Source organism: Prionailurus viverrinus, unplaced genomic scaffold (genome assembly GCF_022837055.1).
Source record: "Prionailurus viverrinus isolate Anna unplaced genomic scaffold, UM_Priviv_1.0 scaffold_50, whole genome shotgun sequence".
NCBI classification, from domain to species: Eukaryota; Metazoa; Chordata; class Mammalia; order Carnivora; family Felidae; genus Prionailurus; species Prionailurus viverrinus.
In genome coordinates this window covers 1,885,528-1,912,980 of record NW_025927613.1, presented here as the reverse complement: position 1 = coordinate 1,912,980, position 27,453 = coordinate 1,885,528, and the positions used below count along the sequence as shown (strand labels likewise).

The 27,453-nt window shown below is 39.8% G+C and overlaps 3 protein-coding genes across 9 annotated transcripts in view; 2 read left to right on the top strand and 1 right to left on the bottom strand.

Moving 5' to 3' along the window:
* ARNT (aryl hydrocarbon receptor nuclear translocator) overlaps positions 1-5,539 on the bottom strand; it is a 76,308-nt gene extending 70,769 nt beyond the window's left edge. For all 4 annotated transcript variants that reach the window (XM_047847819.1, XM_047847820.1, XM_047847821.1 and 1 more), the window contains exon 1: positions 5,367-5,539. In XM_047847819.1, coding sequence (XP_047703775.1) covers positions 5,367-5,391 — 25 coding nt within the window. In that variant the 5' untranslated portion in view covers positions 5,392-5,539. The remainder of the gene's footprint in view (positions 1-5,366) is intronic.
* Positions 5,540-12,842: 7,303 nt separating this feature from the next.
* On the top strand, positions 12,843-13,205 carry LOC125159430 (spindle and kinetochore-associated protein 2-like). The gene has a single exon (XM_047847762.1). It carries the CDS (start codon positions 12,843-12,845, stop codon positions 13,203-13,205), a length of 363 nt encoding a protein of 120 aa, XP_047703718.1.
* A 5,408-nt stretch (positions 13,206-18,613) lies between these two features.
* CTXND2 (cortexin domain containing 2) lies at positions 18,614-26,882 on the top strand. Of its 4 annotated transcripts, none has more exons than XR_007149793.1 (4): positions 18,614-18,710; positions 22,208-22,371; positions 25,429-25,724; positions 26,657-26,882. XR_007149793.1 is itself a non-coding variant. In XM_047847779.1 (3 exons), exon 3 carries the CDS (start codon positions 25,500-25,502, stop codon positions 25,665-25,667), a length of 168 nt encoding a protein of 55 aa, XP_047703735.1. In that variant the 5' UTR covers positions 18,614-18,710; positions 22,208-22,371; positions 25,429-25,499; the 3' UTR covers positions 25,668-26,882. The 4 variants fall into 4 exon arrangements, 2 of the variants coding, with proteins under 2 accessions (XP_047703735.1, XP_047703734.1); XR_007149792.1 differs by having other exon boundaries at positions 26,653-26,882; XM_047847779.1 differs by having other exon boundaries at positions 25,429-26,882.
* The last annotated feature ends 571 nt before the right edge of the window (positions 26,883-27,453 follow it).

Below are 27,453 nucleotides of genomic sequence, written 5' to 3'. Positions count from 1 at the left end.
AAAGGAAGGTAAACATCCTGTTCTCATGGAACTTAAATTCTAATTAATTGTAAAAGTCATAAACTTTGTCCATTCAACTATAGTGAAAATGTAGAGGGGAAAATGCAAAATGAAAAAACGATGAAGAGGGGCACCTGGATGGCTCAGTCGCCAGAACATACAACTGCTGATCTCAGGGTTGTCAGTTTGAGCCCCACAATGGGTGTAGAGATTATTTAAAAAAAAAGAAAGAAAGAAAGAAATGATGAAGAGATGTAAATTTAGAGAATTAATTTGGAAACTGAGAGACGTTTCTAACATACAGAATAGCCAACAAAACAAAAAGTGCAACCTGGCCTATAGTAGGAACTTAATAAATGTTTAATCATTCCTAAAAATAGATGGCTCTACAAGCAAGGCCTATCACTGGGTGTGCATGATGGACCCACCAGATACAATCCAGCGAGCTCAAGCCTTGGATTTCAGAAAGGTCTTAAATGTATTCTTTTACTGGGGCGCCTGGGTGGCTCAGTGGTTGAGCATCCAATTCTTGATTTCAGCTCAGGTCATGATCTCACAGTTCAGTTCATGGAATGGAGGCACCTGTTGGGCTGTGTGCTGACAGCTTAGAGCCTGCTTGGGATTCTCTCTACACCACCCCCTCCCACCCCTCCCACATGTGCGTTTGCACACACATACATGCTTTCTCTCTCTTTCTCTCTCTCAAAACTTAAAAAAAAAAAAAACCCAGAAGTTTTTTAAAAAAATGTATTCTTTTTCTGTTCCATCTAAATGAAATCTGCTATACCACCATAGATAGAAATGTTACCCTTGCACCCCTACATAGGATTGTACCACTAAGGAATTAACCTTTAAAATAAATACTGTGAGTGAACAGCTTGAAGGAAAAAAAAAAGGATGGCTCCGAAAACAGTTTCCACTATCAAGGATTCAAATTTTACTAGTTTTGGAATGAAATACCCACAATATGTCATGACCTGAGTAAAATCAAGGGGAAAAAAAGGGTCTGTTTCCTTGACTATTACAATTTAGTTTCTGAAGATCACCACTTGGCGCTATGAAAGTCCCTACTGGGGGCGCCTGGGTGGCGCAGTCGGTTGAGCGTCCGACTTCAGCTCAGGTCACGATCTTGCGGTCTGTGAGTTTGAGCCCCGCGTCGGGCTCTGGGCTGATGGCTTGGAGCCTGGAGCCTGCTTCCGATTCTGTGTCTCCTTCTCTCTCTGCCCCTCCCCCATTCATGCTCTGTCTCTCTCTGTCTCAAAAATAAATAAACGTTAAAAAAAAAAATTAAAAAAAAAGAAAGAAAATCCCTACTGTTATTGCCTTAAGAAAGTCATCAACAGCAGAGAACCACAAAAAACTTTTCATAAAACATCCATAAACAACATATTGTTCTCATCTGTTAGTGGATTGAGTAGAGGGGTAGGGCTGGAATACAAAAACTAAGATTAGAGACCACTATTTTATAACAATAAGAAAATAGAGTTCCAATAATGCAGTGGTATCTACTTCTTAATTTCTAAGAAAACAGAAGATTCCAGTTGATGCCACAAATCTAAATCATAGATCTGCACAGATCTAATATGCGGATGAAGGTTCTTTTTAAAAAATGTTAATTGTATCTCAAATGCTGAATTAGTAAATTATATTTAATATACTTTTCATGGGAATGCAAGCTGGTGCAGCCACTCTGGAAAACAGTATAGAGGTTCCTCAAAAAACTAAAAATAGAACTACCCTATGACCCAGCAATTGCACTATTCAGTATTTATCCAAGGGATATAGGTGTGCAGTTTCTAAGGGACACACGCACCCCCCATGTTCATAGCAGCACTATCAACAATAGCCAAAGTATGGAAAGAGCCCAAATGTCCATTGATGGATGAATGGATAAAGAACATGTGGTGTGTGTGTGTATATATATATATATATATATATATATACACATATATATAGTACATATACATATGTATATATAGTACATATATATATACTATACACACACACACACACACACACACACACACACACACACACAATGGAGTATTACTCAGCAACCAAAAAGAATGAAATCTTGCCATCTGCAACTACGTGGATGGAACTAGAGGGTATTATGCTAAGTGAAATTAGTCAGAGAAAGACAAATTTCATATGACTTCACTCATATCAGGACTTTAAGAGACAAAACAGATGAACATAAGGGAAGGGAAACAAAAATAATATAAAAACAGGGAGGGGGACAAAACAGAAGAGACTCATAAATATGGAGAACAAACTGAGGATTACTGGAGGGGTTGTGGGAGGGGAGATGGGCTAAATGTAAGGGGTACTAAGGAATCTACTCCTGAAATTGTTGTACTATATGCTAATTTGCATGTAAATTTAAAAATAAATAAATAAGTGGTAAAAAAAAGAATAAACAACACTTTTGTAAAAAAGAAAATAATATACTTTTCAAAAAGTTTTTGCAATAAAGTATCTTGACACCTTGACTTTATACCACATAAATTCCTTTTTTCCCCTATCTGAAAAAAGTAAAAGTAATGGGTAAGAATTTTGTTAATTAATGTTTTCAAAACTATAATTTAAATAGTTGAAAAGAAAAATTCTTCCTAAATGTCAGCCTCACAAACCCAAAGAGTGTTCCTTCCTTTACCTTCCACTACATTCTCCATCCACAATAAGTGGTACCTAATAGCACAAGAGGAGGTGTCTACTAACAAGAATACCAGAATCAAGGGAAGAAATACCTACACTCCTACACTTTCATTCACATCTCTGGTGTGAATACTGAATTAGAAGTCAAATACCTGCTCTTTCCCCAACCAGCACCTTAGCCAATGCATTACGAATCATGCATGCAATTTAAAAAGTGTTCCTCAAAATTGTTAGTGTTCCAGACAAAAAACAGCCAGCCTACCTTCATTAACTACCTACCCACCCACTTCTACTTGCCAATGTTAAGTAGAATTAGTGAACAATAACAGAATATGGGGAATTACCAATTCATGCAAAGAAAAAGGCATTATCGCATTAGACCTATTACTTTAACATAACTCATAAGAGAGTAGAGTATAAACCACATCTTACTCTACTTGTGATCCAGCACCATGTTAAGACATAGTGAAAATGCAAAGGAACCAGGTTCCCTGCAAGATACGGAATGGCCACCAACAGTCCCTAAATCATACTCTACGTACAATTGACACGATCTTCACGCATTATTAACACTGCAGATGAACTTAAATGAACCTTAGAAAAGTTAAATAATGATCACAAACATCTTTTGCAGACATATGTGAAGATGGAATTAGCAAGAATTGGAGGGAATCTTAACAAAAAGCAGAAAGATAAAACAGAAAAAAATCAAAGAAATAGGTATAATGTCTCTAGTCCCTAAAATGGCTCTGAGGAAAGATTTGACCATGCAATAAAAAATTCCGACCTGAAAACCATTTACTTTCTTTTCACTGAGCACAGTACATTTCCACCCTTGTCCCTCCACTCAGTCCACATATCCCAAAACACAGCAGGCTATAAAAGTCCACAATGCATCTATGACCGCTTCCTTTTGAAATAAAGGGGCAAAAGAAGAAAGGAAGGAAGAAAATACATTTTCTAATTTAATTATCAGGTGTGGAATGTATCAATAACTTGGAAGAGATGTGAGAATGTTTCAACATCAAAAAGGAAATCTACAAAATACAGAAACAGGCTGTCAAAGGATATTAAACAAAACTAAATGTTTCATCAGCAAGGATTCTGCACAAATAAATACTATTTTCTGCTTCAGATTTAAGCTGATATTGATCAGCTAATGAAATGTGGTCAAAAGACTGTCATTCTGGTCACTGTTGTTTAAAAAAACAAAATAAAGCAGCCCCACCCACACTGCTGGAAAAAAGCTTCTGACATATGCACTAAACTTGTTTACCAAGGCCACCTCTTAATAAGAGAAATGCTTTGCAACTTGACTAGGGTTATGTAACTATTTTGCAATGTGTTATCAGTTTAAAATCATGTTTATTTACTCCCTAGTTTTAACACATAGGTTATTCTTCTATAAGGTCAGGTGGCCGTAATAATAGCATCTTTCCAATTTTATTCCATCACTCAGAACTTCCCACAATAGAACTTTAGCCATTAATTTTATCTACTTTTCCTCTAAATTTTTTAAAAGATTAAATGATATTGACATGTGACAAATTAACTTCTTTAAATAGCTCTGTTCCCAAAAACATGGTAGTAAAGGTAATAAATTTGATAGTGACAACTTTTATAGCAAAACCTGGGTACCACAAAATAATACTGCAGTTCACAGACATGGAAAAAATCCAATTTCAGTTTCAAGGTGGGAACACCAGTGAATCCCTTCCCCTGCTGTATTTTCAAGCAATTCACCACCAACTTCTGGCTTCTTTTTTAAGGATTTTTTTTAAGGATTTTATTTTGCAAGAGAATCGCCAAAGTCTGCAAGGTAAACTAGGATCCCTAAAATGAAATATTTCCCAGGGATAAATAACTGCAATATAGTGGAAAGAGGAAGAGGACTAGGAATTTAGAGACCTCATCTGCACTACACCCCACTCCATCACTTAGACATGATTGGCTAGATTTTTTTTGTTGTTGTTAATGTTCAAGCTCCCCCTTTAGAAGAGATGTTCACTGAAAAAATGACAAGGAACTGAACTTTTCTTAAAGAATGGGGACTGCCTCAGTCTACACCAAACAAGATTTAAACCTGGGGTTCTTGCTGTAGGGCAAGATCTGCCCTGAACAACCATTACTCAAACTTCAGTCCTCAGCAGCTAAAGATACTAGAGGCACTAAATACGTGAATGCCAGTTTCGAGAGGGGGGGGGGGGTACAGCCTAGAGAAACAGAGTATCCAAAGATTTTTTATTTTAAATGTAAATGTTTAAACGTTTGGAAGTTTAACACTTCAGCTAAACAGCAAGGCGGTCAGTGTTTCTAAACCCGAATTACTTTTAAGGTAAAACGAGCCATTCTGCCCACAGTCATTCTGTATCAAGCCGTTCCGCGGGCAGAGTTGAAAGACGACCACATCGCACACCAGCACGCAGCCAGCAGAGGGGAGGCAAGGCCAAGCCCAGCGCGGGGAGCCGCTCCAGCAGCACTCGCCCCACGCAAGTCCCACCCGCACGCTCCTCCCTCCACCCCGGGTCTCCACAGTTCCCTAGGTCGGCCCCTCCCCCCGTTCCTCCCCTCCCCCACAACCCCCTCGCTGTCCCCGCGTGTCCTAGCTCCCCAGCCCCAACTACGGCCCCTCAGCCCAGGGTCTCCTCAGCTGCCAACCTCTTCAGCCCCTCTTCCTTTGGAGGCGCCCCAGCCCTCCTTCTACTCACCCGGGTTAGCAGCAGTCGCCGCCATGGCCGCAGATGCCACTGCCGTCGCACCACCCCCCTCCCAGTGGGAGGAGCCGCCGCCACCGAACTGGGGGAAGGGGGAGGGGAGAGCCACTCCCCAAACGCGGTACCCTACAGCCGCCACCGCTACCGCGGAATCTAAGATGGCGGCTGCGGCAAACCCCCCCCCCCCCCCCCCCCGCTTCGGCCCCAGCCCCTGCGGAGCACAGACCCCACCCACAGAGTGGGTGGAGTCATTCGCCGAGACCCGCCTGCTCGGGGAAACTGGCCAATAGAAACGCCAAGAGGTAGGGCCGGCCACTGTGCCTGCCGGTTCATTGGAGGAGGGGTCCTGAAAAAGAAGTCCAGCTGTCTCTCTAATCCCGCCTCCTGTGCGTCAGAGGTCAGTGATCAAGTGACGTCAGTGAAAAACAATTTTACTAAAAAGCTTCGCTAAGTGGTGGTTTCGCTGGCTGACCGCTGTGCAGACGATTGGTTTTGTAAATCTTCTTTAGATTCTCTAATGCTTGAACTTTACCCAGTGATTTGTAATCCTTTCTAGAGGTTGTTTTTTTTTTTTCTCCTTTAAGGATCTTTTCCCTGGTGGAAAAAGTTCAATAACTAATTTTTGAGTGCTTGCCATGGAACTGGTAGTGTAAAAGGATCTGGGCATTTAAGGTCTGGTAAGGGAGGTAGATACCTACTGCGAAAACGGGAAAACGGAAGGCAATGTATGCAGAAGTGTGTGGGATGACTTCCTTTGGTCAAACTTAGGGACATACTGATGGGATTTTAGTAGGGAAGTGCTAAGATGAGGACTGAACAAATTTTTTAATAATCGGAAAGCATTGAACATTCTCTCCAGAAGCTGTCCAAACTGTTTTATGTGTATTTACTCATTCGGTCCTCACAACACAGTGATGTAGATTCTATTATTATTTCCATTTTGCAGATAAGGAAACAAGCAAAGAGATTAAGCAAGTGATAACCAACTAGTAAGTAATGGTGTGCGAGGCAAACTGGAGAAGTTTGACTCCAGGGACATGTTTTAGCACTACAGTTTTAGCTCACCTTACATATCTTTCACAAATTGTTTAATATAAATTTAATTCGAATTTTAACAGAAACTCCGTCATGCTATTGAGCATCTTTGCATTCTTATAGGTTATATATGTAATACAAGGATTACATTGATCCATTTCTCTCGTTTAGTTAACAGCACAGTTTATCTTAGCTGAGGTAGCTTAACATAATTTGTATATTATTGTTTACATTTGTTAAATTAATTTTTTCTTTGTTGCTATTTTGTTGTGTTGTATTTCCAATTCATCATAAAAGAAAAATCATCCACTCAAAAGAAGTATATTGAAACATAAGAAGTAGTGATAAAAAAAAGTCACAAGTACAGTATTTCAATTCAAAATTGTGTAGTAAAGCTAGGGGCATCTGGGTGGCTCAGTTAGTTAAGTGTCTGACTTAGGCTCAGGTCATGACCTCAAAGTTCCTGAGTTCAAACCCCAAGGTTCCTGAGTGGGAGCCCCACATTGAGCTCTGTGCTGACAGCTCAGAGCCTGGAGCCTCCTTTGGATTCTGTGTCTCCCTCTCTGCCCCTCCTCAGCTGACACTCTATTTTCTTTCTCTCTCAAAAATAAATAAACATTAAAAAAAAAACCAATCAAAATTATGTAGTAAAGATAGCCAGCTATTAAACAAGATCGCAGTTTAGGGGGCACTTGGGTGGCTCAACATTTAAGCAGCCAAACCTTCATTTTGGCTCAGGTCATGATCTCGTGGTTGATGAGACCCAGCCTGGTTTTGGGTTCTATGCTGACAGCACGGATACTGCTTGGGATTCTCTCTCTCCCTCTCTCCCTCTCTGCTCCTTCCCTGTGCACACACAAGCTCTTTAAATAAATAAATAAAATAAAATAAAATAAATAAATAAATAAACAAACAAACATTTTTTAAAAGTCTGCAGTTATATAGACTGTAAGTTTTGTGCCTTTTCATGTGGTAAATTCATCCAAGCAGCAATAAATAAATGAATAAATAAAAATGTAAATAGAAAGTACAACTATGAATAACTAAAAACTGGATTTTATTGGGCCAGCAATCCATTTGTCTATTGCCTGCTACATTTTGGCTGTTAGGAACTTTTGTCAGTGACTCAAAAAGCCATCAAAGCTTTCAAGTCATATTTGAACCAAATACAATGACCTCATTGCCATGTAAAATGTATTTTTCCAGAATGAATGCAAAATAATGTTTTCCAGTATGAAATAGATGAATTTGTGGATAAAAAAGATCAAGTTACATCCCTGGTTTAAAAATGGCAAAAGTCATTTTGTTTCAGCAATGCTTGTACAACTAGCTACAAAGTTAACAACATGGGAATGCAAGCTGGTGCCCTCACGCTTGAAAACAGTATGGAGGCTCCTCAAAAAACTAAACATAGAACTACCCTACGACCCAGCAATTGCACTACTAGGAATTTATACACGGGATATAGGTGTGCAGTGTCTAAGGGACACATGCACCCCCATGTTTACGGCAGCACTATCAACAATAGCCAAAGCATGGAAAGAGCCCAAATGTCCATCGATGGATGAATGGCTAAAGAAAATGTGGTATGTATATACATATATGTATATATATATATATATATATATATATATACACACACTCTCTCTCTCTCTCTCTCTCTCACACACACACACACACACACACACACACACACACACACTGGAGTATTACTCGGCAATCAAAAAGAATGAAATCTTGCCATTTGCAACTACGTGGATGGAACTGGAGGGTATTATGCTAAGTGAAATTAGTCAGAGAAAGACAAAAATCATAAGACTTCACTCATATGAGGACTTTAAGAGACAAAACAGATGAACATAAGGGAAGGGAAACAAAAATAATATAAAAACAGGGAGGGGGACAAAACAGAAGAGACTCATAAATATGGAGAACAAACTGAGGGTTACTGGAGGGGTTGTGGGAGGGGGGATGGGCTAAATGGGTAAGGGGCACTAAGGAATCTACTCAAATAATTGCTGCACTACATTCTAATTAATTTGGATGTAAATTTTAAAAAATAAAAAATAAAATTTAAAAAAGTTAACAACAAATGTTTTGCTTAGAGAAAGTTTAACAAGCTTTTGGCAAAAATCCCTAATCAAGTACCACACAGAATCATGGTATAGAGCATGAAAGGGCAATATTAGCCCTGTACTTGTTAACAGTGGACACCACCAATGTACATAATATGAACCATTTCACAGCATATATGCAGTACATAAGGAAAAATGCCCAGAAACTTCCTGTTAGGATTATCATTCAAAATCAGAGTTACACTAATTCTAAAAGACATATGCACCTGTGTGTTTACTGCAGCATTATTTGCAATAGCCAAGATATGGAAGCAATTCAAGTGTCCATGGACCTATGAATGGATAAAGATGTGGTATACAATGGAATATTACCATAAAAAAAGAATGAAATCTTGCTATTTGCAACAACATGGGTGGATCCAGGGAATAAAATGCTAAGTGAAATAAGTCAGTCAAAGACAAATACCATATGATTTCACTCATATGTGGAATTTAAGAAACAAAACAAATGAACAAAGAAAAAAAGAGACTCAAAATATAAAGGACAAACTGGTGGTTGCCAAAAGGGTTGGGGTGGGGGGGAGAGAAGTGAAATAGGTGAAGGAGATAATGAGTACACTTCCTCTGATGATCACTGAGTAATGTATAGAATTGTTGAATTACTGTATTGAACACCTGAAATAACACTGTATGTTAACTATACTGGAATTAAAAAATAAATAAAAATTTCTTTAAAAATAAAATAAAAATCATATATATTTTATACATTGCTAAAGTATATGTCATAGTAAAGATAAGAAAAAAGAAAACTTTTGAAAGGATGCTCAGAAAACCATTACCTATACTTAGTTCCAGGGCAACAACTTGGAGTCTAAATGGGAGAAACTCTTAGTTTCCACTGAATTTTTTTGTAATATTTTGAAAGGTAAAAAGCTTATATGTAGGTCTGGAGAATGCTAAGAGAAATAAAAACACTGACACAGTAAAAAAGAAAAAAAAATTGAAGTTGCAGAAAAAGACCTTTTCATTTAGAAAAACTTTCATTTAACAAGGAATTATTTTGGGGGCGGCTGGGTGGCTCAGTCAGTTGAGCGTCCGACTTGGGCTCAGGTCATGATCTCACGGTTTGTGGGTTCAAGCCCCACATCGGGCTCTGTGCTGGCAGTTCAGAGCCTGGAGCTTGCTTGGATTCTGTCTCCCTCTCTCTCTGCCCCTCCCTCACTCACGCTCTGTCTCTGTCTCTCAAAAAATGAATAAACGTTAAAAAATAAATAAATAAAGGGGCACCCAGGTGGCTTAATCGGTTGAGCATCCGACTTTGGCTCAGGTCATTATCTCACAGCTCATGAGTTTGAGCCCTGCGTCAGGCTGTGTGCTGACAGCTCGGAGCCTGGAGCCTGCTTCAGATTATGTGCCTCCCTCTCTCTCTGCCCCAACCCAGTCGCGTTCTGTCTCTGTCTCTCTCAAAAATAAATAGACATTAAAAGAGTAAATAAAATAAAATAAAGTAAAATAGAATTATTTTGTGAGGTGTGAGAAAGTCTGAAAAAATATCTTGGGATCAACACTGATAGAGTTGTAGCCTTGGGTGAGGGAAGGCCATTATTTCTACAAAAAAGAAAATGTCAGTCCACTTTCTGTTTTATTCAGGGAACAGTTGGTAGCCAAGGAGTAGTTCTCCTGAGCCTGCTTAAGTATAGAACAAATTAGTAAAAACTGTAAATATAGTAAAATAGCATCCAGTGAGCATAATCTTTGAAAAGAAATGGGTAAATGTTAGAAGACTTTTTTCTTCAGTAAAGTAAGGGGCAAGTAATGGCGAAGATGCTGTCACAAGGGCTGGAGTAGAATATCCCTTTTCTACTATACAGATAATACTAACAAAAAGCATTTTTTCCAAGTAGATTTATCTGAGCACCATTTTCAGTATTTTCACTAACTTGAATTTATGACTTCAAGTTAAAAATGCCATGACTTTTAATCTTAAGAACAAAGTATCAGGATTTTGTAAGAAAACCAGACAGTTGTGCAAATGCCTTGACCACCAAGAGTTTATGATTTCCCAATATATGATAATTTTATTTCTTCACTGGAGAAAAAAAAAAAAACGAATGACACATTATTGAACATGTTTTAACCACATCAAAATGTCACAACTGAATGGGGGGAGAAAAACTTTTCAAAGTTGAATGTAACCCATACAACTAGCTACAACTCCTGCTCTCTCCCAAATTGAAACATTCCACTTTTGAGGTTGCTGTATGCTGTATGCCCTTCTACACATGTCCTTCAGTTAGAAACCCTACATCAGGGCACCTTGGTTAAGCAACCAACTGGCTCAGGTCATGATCTCACGGTTCCTGACTTTGAACCCCACGTTGGGCTCTGTGCTGACACCTCGGATCCTAGAGCCTGCTTTGGATTCTGTGTCTTCCTCTCTCTTGACCACTCCCCCACTCATGCTCTGTCTGACTCTCTCTCTCTCAAAATGAATGAACATTTAAAAAATTAAAAAGAAACTCTACATCATACAAAGTCCATGTTAGATAAAAAACCATTCATTCAGAATGACCTGATGATAGCCCCACTCATTGCAATATCTGACAACCCACTGTGAATTCAGATTTTCTAATTCTAGTAGAAATGAAAATTAAGAAGTTGATTAAGAAATAACTGGGGCACCTGGGTGGCTCTGTTGGTTAGGTGTCTGACTTTGGCTCAGGTCATGACCTCACAGTTCACAAGTTCAAGCCCCACATCGGGCTCTGTGCTGACAGCTCAGAGCCCAGAACTCACTTTGGATCCTGTGTCTCCCTCTCTCTCTGCCCCTCTCCGCTCACGCTCGCATGCTTGCACACACGCTCTCTTTTTCTCTCTCTCAAAAATCAACACTGTTAAAAATTTGTTTAAAAAATGACCTATTGCACATGTTTTCAGCTTACCAATATTAAAGTTACTATTGCTACTATTAATTTTTTACCTGTTACAAGTTGTTTTGTTACCTTGATAATGATGGCAAGGCAGTTTTTTTAATTATTTAAAATGGTGATCTGCAGATGCACCAGTTTTAGTGTCTCCAGATATAGTTACCAGATTTAGCAAATAAAAATACAGGTTGCCTAGTCAATTTAAACTTCAGATAAATGACAAATGACTTAAAAAAATTTTTTTAACTTTATCTATTTTTGAGAGAGAGAAGAGAGACAGAGTGCGAGCAGGAGACGGGCAGAGAGCGAGGGAGACACAGAATCCAAAGCAGGCTCCAGGCTCCAAGCTGTCAGCACAGAGCTCCATGCGGGGCTCAAACTCACAAAATCATGACCTGAGCCAAAGTCCGATGCTTAACTGACCGAGCTACCCAGATGCCCCACAAGTGACTTTTTTTGGTAAAAGTATGTTCCAAATGTCGCATAGGACATATTTATGTGTTTTTAAACATTCATCTTTCATCCAGAAACCCTACTCCTGGAGGTTAAAATTTTAAGGAACACTGATCCAGGTTTTTTTGCGGGGGGGGAGGGGGGGGGGGAAGACTGCAGGCAGAAAATCCACTTAGGTAAGTAGCTACTGCAGAAACCCAGGACAGCAATTACAAGGATCTGACACAGGTCAATGAAACTGAAAAGACAGTGATTGCCACAAGTACCGTTTTGACAAATAATCAAAAAGGTTTGCCATGGAACTGTACGTGTATGGAATGAAAGGAAGCTGTGACGTCAAAAGAAGGATTTGAGATAATATCAATAACAGAGATAGGGGCTAACTGGAAGTTCAGGTTTGTTCTGTTCATATTTATTTGTTGGATTGGTTGGTAGGACAGCCAGGTAAAAATGCTTATTAAGCATATGAAATCATAGGGCATCTGCCCAAAAGAGAGGTTGGGACCTAGATGTAAACTTCACCAACTGCAAGACACTGTGGTTTCATAGAATGCTAGCACCTTAGTTAAAAGAGAGAGGCTAAAGGACACAAAAAAATGCCTCAAGAAATGCCTGTTTCACTCTCTCTGCCCCTCCCCCGTTCATGCTCTGTCTCTCTCTGTCCCAAAAATAAATAAACGTTGAAAAAAAAAATTAAAAAAAAAAAAAAAATAGGGGCGCCTGGGTGGCGCAGTCGGTTAAGCGTCCGACTTCAGCCAGGTCACGATCTCGCGGTCCATGAGTTCGAGCCCCGCGTCGGGCTCTGGGCTGATGGCTCAGAGCCTGGAGCCTGTTTCCGATTCTGTGTCTCCCTCTCTCTCTGCCCCTCCCCCGTTCATGCTCTGTCTCTCTCTGTCCCAAAAATAAATAAACGTTGGAAAAAAAAAATTAAAAAAAAAAAGAAATGCCTGTTTCAGTCTGAGGAATGTCAACTATTCAAGATGGAGGCAGAGGTCAACAAGATGAAACTGATGTTCCAGAAAGCTGACTCTGATCCAGATTACATTCAGTACAGACCAGAATATGAAATCAAGACTAATCATCCTGAGTCAGCAAGCAAGAAAAATCCAGTTACACTCTTAACGGAATCATTAGCAATAAAGTCTCAGTATCAAACTTTGTATGCATGCTTTAAGCCATTAGCTGTTGGGCAGAAAGAGACTAAGAGCTGTGTTTGTGCCACTGTCCTTAAGACTACGACCATAATACAAGAACTACAAAAGCAAACAGACTTGGAGCTGTCACTGTGGACTAAAAAGAAAACTGTGGCAGAGCAATTAAAATCTCACATGTCAGAGTTATGAAGAAATGGACTTGCCAAAGAGAACTCTCATGGAGAAGAGATCCATTCCAGAAAATTTTAGGAAGATGTCTTTTCAGCACTTGATGACTAGAGGTAGGGGGATGGGAAGGAGATTTGGCTTGACTGACTGGATAATTGATGCCTTTCACAAGATAGGGGAACATAAGAAGGGCAAAGAGTAATCAATAAAGTTCAGCTGAAAGGATGGGATGGGAATAAAGGGATTTTAAAAATATATGCACACACAGGGGCGCCTGGGTGGTTCAGTCAGTTAAGCATCCAACTTCAGCTCAGGTCATGATCTCATGGTCCGTGAGTTTGAGCCCCGTGTCAGGCTCTGTGCTGACAGCTCAGAGCCTGGAGCCTGCTTTGGATTCTATGTCTCCCTGTCTCTCTGCGTCCTTCCCACCGCCCCCCCCCCCCATTCATGCTCTGTCTTTCTTTGTCAAAAATAAGTAAACATTAAAAATTTTGAAAAATATATGCACACCCACTTAGTCTTATAATTTCAGACAAGGAAGTTTAACACTATTTTGCATCTGTTTTTGTATAATTGGGATACCATAGATGTCTCGACCTACTGTAAGAGAATATTTATGCACCATTTATGCAGTCAAACGTGAATGGCCATGCTTTGGAAATTAAAGGATAGAAAGAAAAAAAAGAAAGAAAGAGAGAAATGCCTATTTCAGACGATGGAAGAAGGAAGAGGCAATCTGGAAGAAGCAAGGCAATGAAGCAAAAGGAATTTCGAGATAAAAGATTTTGGGGAATAGCATCACGTGTTCAGAGATGAGGATGAGCAAATCTAAGGAGAGTAGATGCAGCAGAAACCATAGTTGAGTGAGTGAGAGTGTACAGAAAGTGAGTAAACGTAGTCAGATAGCTGGCATACAACACCTTTTCAAGAAATATGGGGGCACCTCGTGACTCAGTCGATTGGGCATCCGACTTGGGCTCAGGTCATGGTCTCACCGTTTGTGAGTCCAAGCTGCCGTCAGCACAGAGCCTGTTTCTAATCCTCTGTCTCCCTCTCTCTCTGCCCTTCTTCCACTCACACTTTCTCAAAAATAAACATTTAAAAAAAACACTAAGAAATATGGCAATGAAGGGGCACCTGGGTGGCTCAGTTGGTTAAGCGTCCAACTCTTGATTTTGGCTCAGGTCATGATCTCACGGTTCGTGGGTTCCAGCCCCACTCTGGGCTCTGTGCTGACTGTATTGAGCCTATTTGGGATTCTCTCTCTCTCTCTCTCTCTCTCTCTCTCTCTCTCTCTCTCCCCCCTCCTCTATGTGTGTGCACACTCTCTCCATCTCTCCAAATAAATAAAAACTTGAAGGAAGGGAGGAAGGAAGGAAAGAAGGAAGGAAGGGTGGAAAGAAAGAAAGAAAGAAAGAAAGAAAGAAAGAAAGAAAGAAAGAAAGGCAACGAAGGCAAAGTAATCAGATGGTAGCTGGGATGGGTATGTAGAGTACAAATAGAAAAGTATGTCTACAGACTGAGCTTGTGAAAAGCGTTGCAAATTAAAGATGAAGAAAATATATATGCCTGAGAAAACAAGTAAGACCTGGTGCTGGAGGAGACCAGCAGATAGGTTAGGCCGCATATGGACATATTACTCTCAAAAAACCAAGGCACATTTTGCTGAAAATGTGTAAACATTTTGAAGTGGAAGAAAGAGAGGTGTTGACTCATACACAGTGGCTTTGATGCTCAAAGAGTTAATAGGTCAAACTTCTGCTGAGAACAAAAGGTAGAAATGCTGTTGGTTCTAGCTACAGAGCTGTGGGTAATTTGGGGAAGTGTATGACTAAGAATGTATACATAAAGTGATGGTCTACTTCTCTGAGACCCTAAAGTCAGAAGGCATAAATGTTCATGAAACTACAGAGCATTGTTACTACTTGGTCTGCCAATATCAGAAGCCAGAGGTAAGGAAGTAAACTGAGGAATTTACCCAGGATTAGAGAACAGGTTGACAAATTAGGTCAGTATCTTGGGGGTGGGAGATTCTAGAGCTGCAGAAGGAGATGAGACTGGTCAGGGACACAAGAGAAGCTAAGAGAGGTTATGGGGCTGAGCAGAAAGGTTAAATTCTGGAAGCTGATGTTGATAGCACCTTCAAATGTGAGGGAGTGGGAGTGTCAAAGGATAGAAACTGAGAATATATATCACAAAAGTAAAAATATATTGTCAGTATGTGTGTGTTTATGTATATATATAACCTTTAAATCAATGAATAAGAGAGGAATAGCCCAATGACAAGAAGAGAAAGGATAGGTACAGGATATCTGAAAGTGATGTACAAACAAAAATTCAAATACCATACTAATGAGGGAACTGCAAGGGTTTTTTTTTTTTTTATGTTTTTGTTTTATTGTTGTTGTTTTATTTCTGAGTAAGAGAGAATGAGAGGACAAGCAGGGGAAGGGCAGAGAGAAAGGGAGACACAGAATCCAAAGCAGGCTCCAGGCTCTGAGCTGTCAGTGCAGACCCCAACGCAGGGCTCAAACCCACAAACCGCGAGATCATGACCTGAGCCAAAGTCAAATGCTTAACTGACTGAGCCGTCCAGGCGCCCCAGAGAAATACAAGTTTTTAAAAACTGAGATGTTGTTTTTGCCTGTTAGCTGGACGAATATTTCAAAGATTGAAAGTAACCTATATTGGTGACACTGGAAAAATAAACACTTTCATACCTATTTTGTATATTACAATAACCTTTCTAGTGTGTGACTTGGCAATACCTGTTAGTATTCTAAATATTCATATCCTACAACCTAGCATTTATATTTTTACCATTTTGAGGAATTTATCTCACAAAAACATTTCCACAAGTGCTCAGAAAAATATGTGCAAGGATACCCATTGCAATGTTGCTAAGAAATTTGAGGGGCTGGGGCGCCTGGGTGGCGCAGTCGGTTAAGCGTCTGACTTCAGCCAGGTCACGATCTCGCGGTCAGTGAGTTCGAGCCCCGCATCGGGCTCTGGGCTGATGGCTCAGAGCCTGGAGCCTGTTTCCGATTCTGTGTCTCCCTCTCTCTCTGCCCCTCCCCCGTTCATGCTCTGTCTCTCTCTGTCCCAAAAATAAATAAACGTTGAAAAAAAATTAAAAAAAAAATTGAAGGGCTTCTGGGTGGCTCAGTTGGTTGAGCAACCAACTTGGGCTCAGGTCATGATCTCACGGTTTGTGAGTTCAAGCCCCTTGCCCGGCTCTGTGCTGACAGCTCAGAACCTGGAACCTGCTTTGAATTCTGTCTCCCTCTCTCTCTGCCCCTCCCCCACTTGTGCTCTGTCTCTCAAAAATAAGTAAGTGTAAAAATAATTTAAAAAAAAAAAAGAAATCTGAAACAACCCAAATGCCCACTAATAGTGAAAAAAAATCAGGGATATGTATGTAATGGAGTACCTACATACTTAGCAGCCATTAAAATGAATTAAGTTGATCTAAATGTATTAAAATAGAAAGATGTCCAAGGTATATTATTAAATGGGGAAAAAAGCATAAAATGAGCATTATCTTGTAAATGATAATAATTATAATAAATATAGAAATTAAAGCTGGAAAAATCCACTAAACTATTAATAATTTGTCTCTGGAGCATAGGATTAATAGGAGATTTCTATCTTTTGGTACATATTTCTGTAATGTTTGAAGGACATCTATAATTATAAAAAAAACAGAAATATGCAGCAATTTTGTTTTAAGGTCCATCACTAAACAATGGTAGCTATCATAATGAGCAGCAAAGCCTGGTTTTGTTTCAGACTTTAGTTTTTCCTACCCTGAAAACTGAGAGGTAGTACCCTCACCTCTCCCACACAATTTGTGATTGTATGGTCAGGGGCAAGAGAAATTTGGAAACAGAAAATTATTTTATTTTATTTTTCTCCAAGAATTAGTGACAGATTATTTTCTTCAATAATATTTTTAAATGTTTATTTATTTTTGAGAGAGAGAGACAGAGACAAGAGTGCAAGTGGGGGAAGGGCAGAGAGAGAGAGGGAGACAAAGAATCCAAAGCAGGCTCCCAGCTCTGAGCTGTCAGCACAGAGCCAGATGCGGGACTCGAACTCACAAATTTTGAGATGGTGACCTGAGCTAAAGTCCGACTCTGAACCGACTAAACCACCAAGATCCCCCCCCACCAAATATTTTTAAATTGCTACATTTGGAATTTGGAAACTGAAAATATTTTTAATTGCTACATTTAGAATTTAAATTGCTACATATTATTTGGAAAAATAAAAGTGAGAGCTGGGACCATACCTCATTCTCCGTTCTGTCCCCAGCATCTAGCAAATGACTGACACATTATTGGCATTTAGAAAAATTTATTAAATATAGCACCTCTTCCAGAAGAGTTACTTTTCTAAAGGTTGATAATATTTTGAAAATTTATCTAATACTCAAAACAATTTTTTGAGTAGATAATATGTACATGGTACAATATAAACCTCCCAATTTCTCATCTTGAAGCCACAGAATAATTCTCTCCAGAAATATTCTGTATATTTATAAGCATATGTAAATACAGATAGACAAGTTTGCACGAGAGCGTGCATGCACACACATACATACACCCTATAAACGTGTTTTTGTTTGTTTTGTTGTTGTTGTTGTTTTTGAGAGAGAGAGACCGAGGCAGCACAAGTTGGGGAGGGGCAGAGACACAGGGAGACGGAGAATCCCAAGCAGGCTCTGCTCTGTCACGCCGAGCCCCACGCAGGTACCAGGAGATCATGATCTGAGCTGAAACCAAGAGTTAGAGTCTTAACCGACTGAGCTACCCAGGCACCCCTAAAAGTTTTTTGATGAACCAAATAAAACCTTAGAGGAAATAGTAAATTTCGCTATATATGAACACATGTAATACCTAATACTAAGTAAAATAGTTTAGACTTTTCTGATTCAAATGTTCTAAGTAAATTCTTTTTGAGAAAAAGCAGATTTTTGAGCTTCAACTGATCTTGTTGGTAAATAGTTCCCAAACTTGAGCATACATTACAGTCCCCCTAGAAGGGCTGGTTAAAGTTTCTGATTCATTAAGGCATGGATGAGGGTCCAAGAATTTGCATTTCTAACAATGTCCCACATGTCACCGCTAGTCCAGAGAACCGTTGCAGAGACCAAAAAGCTGGCTCCTGACCCATCTTCTACCACCCATGTGATCCACTTACAAGGTATTACTTGAGCTATTAACCTTGGCTGCCCCAGCCCTTGGAGAGTTGTGGAAATATTCTTCTACTGACCTGGGCTCCAATTTAATCTAGTGGATCATTTTCTCACTCACTATGGGAGTGTCTGAAACTTGATCATGTTTTAGTTGAACTATTCATGAAGCTTCTGAGTTCAGCGTGGGAGTGGGGAAGGGACAGAGCTACCAATCACTCTCCTTTCGTAAGAGGGCGTTGATAAAAAGGGGAGAGGCTGCCAAGAGATGTGCTTGAGCAGGAAGAGACTGCCCTGCCAACAGCCAGCCTTGGCTATCACTCTCTCAAGAGGTAAATAACTATCTGTATTGTCTTTCTAGTGAAGTTTTTATGGGAATAATTACAACAATCCTTCTGAGTTTTGTAGAGCTTCTCTGCAAACTTGGGAAGTACTAGGGAAATGACTGAGGGAAAACTAGAGGGCTTTTATGCAAAAGTGAAACTTTACAAGGTACAGCGTTGTTTTGAAACAAGCTTGGGGAACCCCTGTGGGTCCTATTGTCTAGAGGATGTCTTTGATTTTAGGGATTATAGTAGGAGAGCGTCATTATTGTATTTCTTCATCATCACCTCTCCCTTTAGAGTAAACTTATGGCCCGGACAGAAAAGCTGGGTCTTTTTAGGTTGTTTTTGTTGTCGTCTTGTTTTGGTTTTTGTATATTTATCTTTAAGAAATACAGGGCAACAGATGGGGGAAATGAAGTGATTTGAGAAGGCAACATAGGAAAGGAAGAGGGGATTAATCTTTTGGGGAAGTATCAAGTGAAAGTGGAACTAACATCCGATACAGATTTGTAACTGCTGTTGTTGTGTGTCCTACTTTAGCAGTACCAAACTTTACATAAACCGATAGATTCCTGCCCTATCTCCTTTTCCCTATTCTAGTCCTGAGCAGTTCTGCTGCTCATCTCAAATAAAACAGGAACCTTAAGAACCACTTTAAAAATTCTAGGACATGGAAAAAAGGTTTTGGATTTATCTGCCAAGAAAAGTGACTTTACCTAAAAGGTCTTAAAGACTTTTTTCTTTTCAAGAGAGAGGAGCTGGAGAAATGGGCAGAGGGATAGAGAGAGAATCTCAAGCAGGACCCATGCTCAGTACAGAGCTTGACACAGGGCTCAATCCCACAATATTGGGATCATGACCTGAGCTGAAATCAAAAGTCTGATGCTCAACCCACCCAGGCACCCCTGCCTAAGAGGTCTTAGAGGAAAGGAAACTGAATATCCAAGGCTGCAATAATTTGTGATTTTTTTTTGCATTCTAAAAAACTTTTTACATAATTTTGTATTCAAAATCTTGCTTTTTTTTTTTTAAGAGAAACCTCCAACTTGTATAAACTTCAGGCCTTATAAAACCTAGATATGATCCCTGAATATGAAAATAAGAGCCAAGAGCATGCATGGCATACTTGGAACCAAAACAACATCAGCCTTTTTCTTTCCTTTTCCTTTTTTAATAAGAATGTATTTTACTTTTTTTTTTTAATTTTTTTAACGTTGTTTTTTTTTTTTTTTTAATTTATTTTTGAGACAGGGAGAGACAGGGCATGAACAGGGGAGGGTCAGAGAGAGGGAGATACAGAATCTGAAACAGGCTCCAGGCTCTGAGCTGTCAGCATAGAGCCCGACGCAGGGCTCGAACTCACAGAGTGTGAGATCATGACCTGAGCCAAAGTCGGACGCCGACTGAGCCACCCAGGCGCCCCTCATTTCTGCCTATTTTATAAGACCAATTCTACTTCATTCTGGAAGCTGACTAGCCCTTCCTCCTTGCAATAAATACTTTTTTTTTTTTTTTTTTTTTTTTTTTTGCTCAGGTGAGGGACATTGTTTCTGTTGCTTGCAACAAAGAATCTTTAGTGATATAAAAGTATTCTTTCTTCCTCCGGACTTGGGGAGGAAGAGAGAATGTGAAGAGGGAATATAAGAGGTCTGGATTTATTGGGGCCATTCTTGCTACTATAGGAAATCAGCCTGTGTATAAACTCAACATAGAAGAAAGGTGGGACTGTGAAATATAATAGACATATCAAGGCAGAACCCTGGTAACACCTTGAATCTCTTGATCCAACCATAACTAAAGTTAACTTTACTCTGGACTTCAGCCTCATAAGTTAATAAATTCCATGTATTGTTTAATATCACTCACATGAACTTTTTGTCACTTGCACCAAATGCATCCTACCTGATACCTTTTCATTCCGTCTTTGAAAAGGAATCCTTTGCCTGATTCTGCAGTAGGCTTTTAGCTATTCTACTTTTCTTTCTTTCCCAGTTGAACTCCTCATAAATGATGTAAAATCTTAGTGTCTTCATTTCCTCACTGCCCTTTCCTGCTTAATCCACCGAAGGCTGGATTACTTCTTTACCACTCTGCTGACACTATTTTCTTTGAGATCACCAATAGTCTTTTCCTGTCTTAACTCAATGCCACGTTCTCAAAGTCATTCATTTGTTCAGCATTTTTTACGTGCCCACTTTAGCAGAGTGTAGTACTACATCCACTCATTGAACAGATATTTATTGAATAGCCAATATATCCCAAACTTTTAGTATAAAAAACAAACAAATCCTACTTTCAGGTCGGATTACTATTTTGTCACAGAAGACAGACTCTGAAGTAATCGTAGTAAACCATAGTGAATATTACTAGAATATCTCCCTGGAAAATTAACATTTAATCTAAAACCTAAAAGTTGAATATAGAAGGATGGAAATAATACAAAGAGAATATTAATGACAAGGCTTAGAGGCAAAGGAGGATCATGCAAAAGTCACGGAACTGTGAGAAGTCCAGCATTTCTGGGTCACAAAGTACGAAGGAGAGAGTGGCAAGAAACAAGGTTAGATCAAATTATGGAGAGCCTTGGAACCCCATTAAAAAGTTTGAAGACTGTAGGCAGCTGGTGACAGATTTTAATCAGAAGACTAATGGATTTCCATTTATTAAAGACCACTTTGTGGTTTGGAAGGGAACACAAGTATTTTCAGGGATTCTGAGAGTATTTGCAGGAGTCTGGTATTTGATGACCTAGAGTACAGTGATGACCATGGGAATAAAGGGACTTGAGAAAGAAAGAAAGAAAGAAAGAAAGAAAGAAAGAAAGAAAGAGTTGACTTGAGAGAGAATTTTGGAAGTAGGCCCAAAAGGATATTAATAGATATAGGGAGTAAGAAGCTACTGAAATGTGGAACACAAGAGTTCCACATGACCCTGCTCTGAAAAGCACTGTAGAAAGGTGAGGAAATCAATAATGTGATATATATGTACATGAGATATTAAGGGGAATACAAATATCTACCAATTTTCCCACATTTCCAGCTGCCAGGAGGAGCCCCAGACTAGTTTTTCTCTTATCCTCAGTCTTTTTTTTATAAGCATTTTCTCTAAGTTTATTTTGGGGGGGTGGGGAGGGGCAGAGAGAGAAAGAGAGAGAGAATCCCAAGCAGGCTCCACGCTGTCAGCGTGGGGTTCGAACTCACATAACCATGAGATCATGACCTGAGCAGAAACCAAGAGTTGGACACTCAGACTGAGCCACCCAGGTGCCCCATCTTTTATCCTCAGTCTCAAAACCACTTCCTTACAATTCTCTGCCAAAGGTACAAGTCTGCCCATCGTGAAGACAATTACTGATATTGTTTCCCAGAGCTGCTTAGTTCCCAGCTGTCCCAAACTAATCTTTTATGAAACAAGCATTCTCTCTGTGTTCCCAAAAGATTCACTAAACCATTTTTTTTTTTTTTTTTTCAAAACAAATCTGTTTGCATTTTCTTTCTCTCTAGGCTTGGAGGATGTTCAGGGTTCTTTCTTTCATGATGTACTTCTCATGGGTTACTCAGAAGTTCCCTCACTAGGGTTATCTAACTGCAGATCCCTCAGAATCAATGTCCCTCCACTGGCTTTACAGCACTGAATCCAAGTCTACCTCCGACCACTTTCTGTTAAGGTAACTTCCTTCCAGCGGGAATCCCTTTCAGGCTAGATCCTCTTTCCAATGATGCCCGGGGTTGGTCCCTATCTATGGGGTCATTATCTGGCCCTCAGGAAAAAAAAAAATTCTCCTTGATCAATCTCAATTCTGCCTTCTTTTATTTTAAAGTTTTTTTTAAGTTTATTTATTTATTTTGAGAGAGAGACAGAGAGAGAGACAGAGTGCATGCACGCCTGTGGGGTAGGAGCTGAGAGAGAATCCAGAGTGGGCTCTACCCTGTCAGCCCCATCGAGGGGCTCCATTTCACAAATCATGCGATCGTGACCTGAGTTGGACGCTCAACTGACTGAGCCACCCAGGGGCCCCAATTCTGCCTTCTTTTCTGTTGCTACAGCCTGCTTCAGCCAACTTCTTTCTTTCATTTTATCATAGTAAGAGCACATAATGGGATTTACCCTCTTAACAAATTTTTTAGTGTGCGATACATTATCATTACTACTCGTACAATGTAGTACAGCAGATCTCTAGAGCTGGTTCATCTTGCTTAACTACAATTTTATGCCTGTTGATTGATAACTCCCCATGATTAGTGATGTTCAGCATCTTTTCATCTGCTTATTGGCCATTTGTATAACTCCCTTAGAGAAATGTCTATTCAGATCCTTTGCCCAGTTTTTTAAAAAGTTTATTTATTTTGAGAGAGAGAGAAAGAGAGAGAAAGAGTGCAAGCAGGGGAGGGGCAGAGAGAGAGGGAAAGAGAGAATCCCAAGCAGGCTCTGTGCTGTCAGCACAGGGCTCAAACTCACTAACTGTGAGATCATGAACTGACCCGAAATCAAGAGTCGGACACTTAACTGACTAAGCCACCCAGGAGCCCCCCTGTGCCCAATTTTTAATTAGGTTATTTGTATTCCCATTATTTAGTTATAAGAATTCTTTATATATTCTAGGTAGAAGTCCCTTATCGGATATATGACTTGCAAATATTTTCTCCCATTCTTTGGGTTGTCTTTTCACGTTCTTGATAGTGTCCTTTGAAGAACAGAAGTTCTAAACATTTTTTTTTCAAATCTATTTATTTTGAGAGAGAGCATGAGTGGGGGAGGGGTAGAGAGGGAGGGAGAGAGAATCCCCAGCAGGCTCTGCATTGTCAGCGCAGAGCCAGACTTGGGGCTCAATCTCATCAACCATGAGAGCATGATATGAGTCAAGCCAAAACCAAGAGTTGGTCCCTCAAGTGACTGAGCTCCCCAGGTGCCCCTAAATGTTTTTCTTTTTTTTTTTTAACTGAAGTATAGTTGATACACAATGTCAGGTATACAACGTTAGTGATTTGACAAATTTATATGCTAGTGCTTTGCTAACCACAAGTATAGCTACCACCTGTCACCATAAATGCTATTACAATACCACTGATTATACTCCCTATGCTGTCCCTTTTATCCTTATGACTTAGTCATTCCATAATTAGAAGCCTGTACCTCCCACTCCCCTTCATCCATTTTGCCCATACCCCACATCCCTCCCCTCTGGTAACCATTAGTTTGTTCTCTATATTTATGGATATATTTCTGCTTTTTATTTGTTTAATTCTTTGTTTTCTAGGTTGTTTTGGGTTTGTTTGTTTTTTTTTTTGTTGTTGTTGTTGTTGTTTTAGAGCCCACACATAACAAATCATACGTTGTTTGTCTTTGTCTGACTTATTTCACTTGGAATAATACCCTCTAGGTCCACCCATGTTGTCATAAACAGCGAGGTCTCATCCTTTCTGTGGCTGAGTAAAATCCCATTTTATATACATATATACACCACATCTTTATCCATTCATCTGTTGACAGACACTTGAAAAAGTCTTAAATTTTGACAAATTCCAACTTATCTATTTTTCTCTGCTGTTGCTTGTGCTTTTGATGTAATAGCTAAAAATTCTTTGCCAAATCCAAGGTTATGAAGATCTACTCTTTTGTTTTCTTTTAAGAGCTTTGTAGAGTTAGGTCTTTGATCTATTTTGAGGTAGTTTTTATATATGGTGTGAAGTAAGGGTTCAACTTCATTCTTTTGCATGTGGCTGTCCTGTTGTCCCAGCACAATGTTTTCTTTCCTCACTGAATGGTGTTGGCATCCTTGTCAAAAATCGGTTGACAATAGATATATGAGTTTATTTCTAGACTTCCAAATCTATCCCACCTAACTATATGTCTATCCTTGGGCTAATGCCACACTGTCTTAATAACGGTAACTTTACAGTGAGTTTTGAAATCGGGAAGTGGGAGTTTTCTGGTTTTCTTCCTTTCAGTGTTGATTTGGTGGACTAAGTTTTAATAACCAAAATTGATCCCTTCTGGGATGTACTTCATTTTTCATCAAAATATGGGAATGACAGGGGCACCTGAGTGGGTCAGTCAGTTAAATGTCCGCCTCTTGATTGTGGGTCAGGTCATGATATCACAGCTCGTGGAATCAAGCCCCACGTCAGTCTCTGTGGGTCAACGCAGATCCTGCTTGGGATTAGCTCTCTCCCTCTCTCTCTCTGCCAATCTCCTGCTCTCTCTCACACACTCTCTCTCTCTCTCTCTCAAAATAAACAAACATATTTTGTAAAAACAATGGGAATGACAGCACAGTTAAACATAGTAATTAGAAAAAATAAAATAATTTTATGTTCATACCCAGTAAGTTAAGACTCCAGAACAAATTAGTTACAATATGTACTCTTAGAATTTGGAAGAAAAAAAATCTTAGAGAAAGATTTGGATGTAACACAGAATTGGGCTGTTCAAGGTAGCTTTCCCTGGTTCTTACCAGCCAAGGAAGCTCTAGTTGATTTCTGAGCTATACATGTTTGCTCATGTTTTGCCTTGGAGTATTTTTCCAGAGGTTTTATGCTTTTATGTGTATATATTTTGAACATCACCCATACTAACTTTATCAATTTCATAAGTGCTTCTTAAATAAGCCTCGCTTTTTTTTTTTTTTTTTTTTTGCAAATCTCCTTTGGTTTTGACATGTTATTAAGAAAACACACACATACACATACAAACCAATCAACTTGTTTTATCCTCTTTTGTCTAGGAATATGACAAACCTGAAGATACCTGAGGAGGTAGCTACTGCTGTACAAGGGTAAAGAAGTGTGTGTTCCCATGGATGATTCAAGCCTGTCCAGCAGTATTGATGTAGACAAAGGCTTTGCCATCGCCTTTGTTGTTCTTCTGTTTCTGTTCCTAATCGTGATGATTTTTCGGTGTGCCAAGTTGGTGAAGAACCCCTATGAGGCCAGCTCCACAACAGCAGAACCGTCGCTGAGCTGAACTATGAAAAAGCCTGAAAGACTCCTCCTCAGGGGAGATATTAAATCTTCTATACAGGTGTTTATGATCTGGACTTCATATTGGTTCCCCTCTCTGTGTGTCAGCCTTCTCACTCTGGCATTCCACAATAGGCACAGAAGGGTGAGTTGAGAATAATAAAAAGGATGAAACACAGCCAGTTTATATTCCTATTCAGGGAAATGGTTACAAAGTGGGACAGAGACAGGTTGAACTCATTGATTAAAATAAGGCCATGGGTTTCAATTCTCCAGTATCAAATGTCCTTAAGATAGTTGGACATAATTTTTGATGTAATGCAATACAATATAATAATGCTGGGGCACCTGGGTGGCTCTATCGGTAGAGCGCCTGACTCTTGATTTTGGCTCGGGTCATGATATTGTGTTCGTGGGCTCGAGCCCCACATCAGGTTCTGTGCTGATAGCATGGAGCCTGCTTGGGGGTTCTCTGTCTCCCTCTCTCTCTGCCTCTTCCCTGCTCATACACTCTCTCTCTCAAAATAAATAAATAAAAATTAAAAAAAATAATGCTTGGAAGGCCCACCTAAAACCAGAATTCCTAGAGGTGGTCCTAGAAGATCCCTCTGGTTATGCAAATATAAGGCCAGCAGGAACCAATTGTTCTTTGATAAGAGTCTAACAGGACCTTTTTAGTGTGTGAGGTTTTAAAAAAATCTGCTACCCTTCTCAAGTGGGCAGAGCTGTGTGGTAGAGGGGGAGCAATTTGTCTTCAGGGAATCCCTTACTCTTTCTCAACCCCACATTTCCTCATTTATAAAATAATATCTAGTAGATTGAAAGGGGCCCTCCAAAAGATGCGTCCATGTCTTCCCCTGGAAACCTATGAATGTTTTCACATATTTGGCAAAAGGATCTTTGCAGATATAATTAAGAATCTCAAGATGAATTCTTCCTGGATTAGCTGGGTGAGCCCTAAGTCCAATGACAAATGTCCTTTGTAAAAGACAGACGAGAAGATACAGAGAGACAGAGGAAAAGGCCCTGTGAAGACAGAGGCAGAGATTGGAGTCATGCAGCCACAAACTAAAGAACACTTGGCTGGAACCAACAGAAGCTGGAAGAGGCAAGGGATGATTCTCATCAGAGCCTTTGGAGGGAGCACAGCCCTGCCAACACCTTGCTTTTGGATTGCTAGCCTCTAGAACTGTAAGAGAATAAATTCCTGTTGTTTTAAGCCAACGGGTCTATGGTAATTGGTTATGGCAATCACAGGAAACTCATATGTAATACACAACGATGATGGTGGTAGTTATCATGATCAATCCAAGAATCTTTTAAAAGAAAACAGAAAAGGCACTCTTGGGTGGCTCAGTTAGTTAAGAGTCTGACTCTTGATTTCAGCTCAGGTCATGATCTCACAGTTTGTGAGACGGAGCCCCAAAGAACCTGCTCAAGATTCTCTCTTTCCCTCCACCATTTGTGCTCTCTCAGAAAGAAACAAAGGAAAGGAAAGGAAAGGAAGGAAGGAAGGAAGGAAGGAAGGAAGGAAGGAAGGAAGGAAATTATAATCTGTACTCTCCAAAGTCTGAAGTTAGGGCAATTTGGTAGACCATCGTCAACTGGCAGGAAAGTGCATAAGAGAATTCACTAGAAGGAGAGAGGGCATCTAGGCCATGGATCAATGCTCAACACAGGTTTTGCTGAAGAGGATTTGTCTTGAAGAGTCTGAGTCTGGCCCAGTAAGTGATAGAGATAGTGATAGTGAAAACTCTTAGGTCTATACTGGCCAAATGTTCTAGGTAACA

What these genes read in the sequence shown, in the direction of transcription:
- CTXND2 (XM_047847779.1), top strand. Translation starts at nt 25,500, where the DNA reads ATGGATGATTCAAGCCTGTCCAGCAGTATTGATGTAGACAAAGGCTTT.
- LOC125159430 (XM_047847762.1), top strand. Translation starts at nt 12,843, where the DNA reads ATGGAGGCAGAGGTCAACAAGATGAAACTGATGTTCCAGAAAGCTGAC.